The 2,708-nt window shown below is 53.7% G+C and overlaps 1 protein-coding gene across 1 annotated transcript in view; it reads left to right on the top strand.

The window, feature by feature from the left end:
• LOC109926218 (filamin-A-like) overlaps positions 1–2,708 on the top strand; it is a 40,192-nt gene that overhangs the window by 24,836 nt on the left and 12,648 nt on the right. The window contains exons 25-28 of the mRNA XM_048619923.1: positions 606–734; positions 913–1,086; positions 1,507–1,668; positions 2,405–2,608. Coding sequence (XP_048475880.1) covers positions 606–734; positions 913–1,086; positions 1,507–1,668; positions 2,405–2,608 — 669 coding nt within the window. The remainder of the gene's footprint in view (positions 1–605; positions 735–912; positions 1,087–1,506; positions 1,669–2,404; positions 2,609–2,708) is intronic.

The raw sequence follows: 2,708 nt of genomic DNA, 5'->3' as shown, positions 1-2,708 counted from the left end.
GGGAGCGCCGCGCTGTCGGAGGGTCAGCATTGAGGGAGGGTCAGCGCTGAGGGAGCGCCACGCTGTCGGAGGGTCAGCATTGAGGAAGGGTCAGCGCTGAGGGAGCAGGCGCTGTCAGAGGGTCAGCGCTGAGGGAGCGGGCGCTGTCGGAGGATCAGTGTTTTCTCCCACCTTCCCCCCTCTCCATGTTTTATCCTCCAATTTTATTGCTCTGGTTTCCATCCCTCACTCACACTTTACCCTAACCCCAACCTTTCACCCATTGCCAGTTTACCAAAAAAGTTTTGCAAGTGCTGCCTTGTTTTAGGGAGCTTGCTCAGAGTGACTGGGCTGCCCAAAGTAGCAAGAGCAAATGGATGGTAAGAGCTTCTTGTGTAACAAGGAAGAGAGGCCCAAAGTGACTCGAGACCCCTTACTGGAGATAACAATGGGGAATGAGGAAATAGCAGAGCTGTTGAATAAACCTTTTGCACTGTGAAAGACAGAAACAGTTTCCCTAAATTCCTGGTGCTTTGGGAAACGAGAGAACAAGCCCATCAGTGTTTGATTTGGTGCCTTGCTGGTTTAGTAAGCTTTCGTTTCTGTTTCTCTTCTCTCGTTCTCAGGGTGTCCTCTGCAGTTTTACGTGGATGTAGTCAACAGCGGACATGTCAATGCCTACGGCCCAGGCCTCATTCATGGAGTGGTTAACAAGCCAGCTGTTTTCACCGTCGACACTAAAGATGCTGGCGAGGGTGAGTCTGTCGCGATAGTCTCTGGGTGCCAACTGCCAATTCACGTGGCAGACTTTTCCTTCTCTTCAGCTGTGTTTGTTTCTCTGTCCCCTTTTCCATTTTGCTGCCATGTTATGCCGTCTTCCTCTTTGTCGTCGTCCTCCTCCTCCTGTTCCTCCTAACGTCTTGGTTCTTGTAGGCGGTCTGGCCCTGGCAATCGAAGGTCCTTCCAAGGCGGATATCAGCTGCACAGACAATAAGGATGGGACTTGCACCGTCTCCTACCTGCCCGTTCTACCCGGAGACTACAACATCCTGGTCAAATACAACGATGAGCACATTCCTGGCAGTCCCTTCGTCTCCAAGATCACAGGTAGGGAAGCACTTTCTTGCAGTTTGAGGCCTCAGGCCTATCACCTTTCTTGGCCTGCTGCAATTTATCTCCCTCAAAAGGGAGACCGGAGCTAAAGTTTAACGTCAACTCTTGCATTAAATGAGTAAACCACATGTCAAAGGGAGAGGCCATTCTGTCCACCTGGGCCTGGTCTGGCCCATGTAAGCCTCCTATGATCATGCTTTGAGTTCTGCTCATTTTTCCCAGGAACTGAGCTTTGGCAGTGCTCGTTGTCACGAGATGGCTCAGGCCAGCTGACTGAAATAATTTGTGGTGGAGGAATGAATTATTTCCGTGGAGTCTTGGGCGACTGGACATTTGAGCCGTGCTCCTGGGCTACTCTCCTCCTTTTACATTTATTTTCTCTTGACCGAACTTCTCTTTGTGTAACCTCTCCAGGCGACGACTCCATGAGGATGTCCCAGCTGAAGGTGGGCTCCTCGACCGACATACCCCTGGACATCAGCGAGACGGACCTCAGCCAGCTGGTTGCCACCGTGATTGCTCCCTCTGGCCGGGAGGAGTCCTGCCTGCTGAAGAGGCTGCGTGGCGGGAATATTGGTAGGTGCTGCGTTGGCGCCATCTTTGGAAAGGTGCCCCAAGAACACGGGGTCCCAAACCATCGCTCCCATCTGAGCCTACTATACAGGCTTCAGGGAGCACAGGAAAGAGGCCACTCTACCTGTTTATGTCTGCGTCATTTCCTCCTGTAGAGTGACCCAGTTGGATTCCTCCATGTACATCACCTACATCACCGTCGCCTCCGCAAACCCCTCTGTCCACCCCTTCGCAAAATACACCTCACCATGTGAGACTGCAGCTGCAGCCACTCTGCCCATCCTGTCTCCTAGTTCAGTTGGCACTGCTGGCACCATTCTGGCCATGAGGGCAGGTGTCCGGGGGCCTGAATAAGGCCTACCCAACCCCATCCCACCCTCCCCCTCAGTGACCACAGTTGCCTGTGGGGGTGGAGAACTGTCCAGATTGTCTGGATGAAGTGGGGGTGGAGGTGTTTGTGTGGGGTGGGGCTATGGAGATTTGGGGGAATGGTGCTGAGGTAATGCGTTCTAGGCACCCCCTTTGGATATTTGTGGGGCTCAATGTCTCTCTGATCTGACTGTCCAGTCAAGCAGGGAGCAGGGGTATGGGGAGACCGGAGTCTGGGCAGTGCAGAGTTAGGAGAATAATCCTGTCCCCTTTCCCAACTTTTCTCTTTTCTTCCCCTCTTTCTCTCCTATCTCTATACACTCTACCCCATTTTTCTTGACCTCACTCGCCCACACTGAAACCCCCACAGGTATATCGTTTGTCCCGAAGGAGATGGGTGAGCATGTTGTCAACATTAAGAAGAATGGCCGCCACGTGGCCAACAGCCCCATCACTGTCATGATCAACCAATCAGAGGTGGGCGATGCAAGCCGTGTGCGTGTGTCCGGACCAGGCCTCAAGGAAGCGCACACCTTTGAGCCAGCACACTTCACCATCGACACACGGGAGGCCGGTACGTGGGGTGGAGATAGGGAGGGGGTATAGGGGGCTGGAGGGGGTGGCAGAGATGGGGACGGGGTATAGGGGGCTGGAGGGGGTGGCAGAGATGGGGA

Source organism: Rhincodon typus, chromosome 44, assembly GCF_021869965.1.
Source record: "Rhincodon typus isolate 14 chromosome 44, sRhiTyp1.1, whole genome shotgun sequence".
NCBI classification, from domain to species: Eukaryota; Metazoa; Chordata; class Chondrichthyes; order Orectolobiformes; family Rhincodontidae; genus Rhincodon; species Rhincodon typus.
This window is presented reverse-complemented; position numbering and strand designations above follow the sequence as displayed.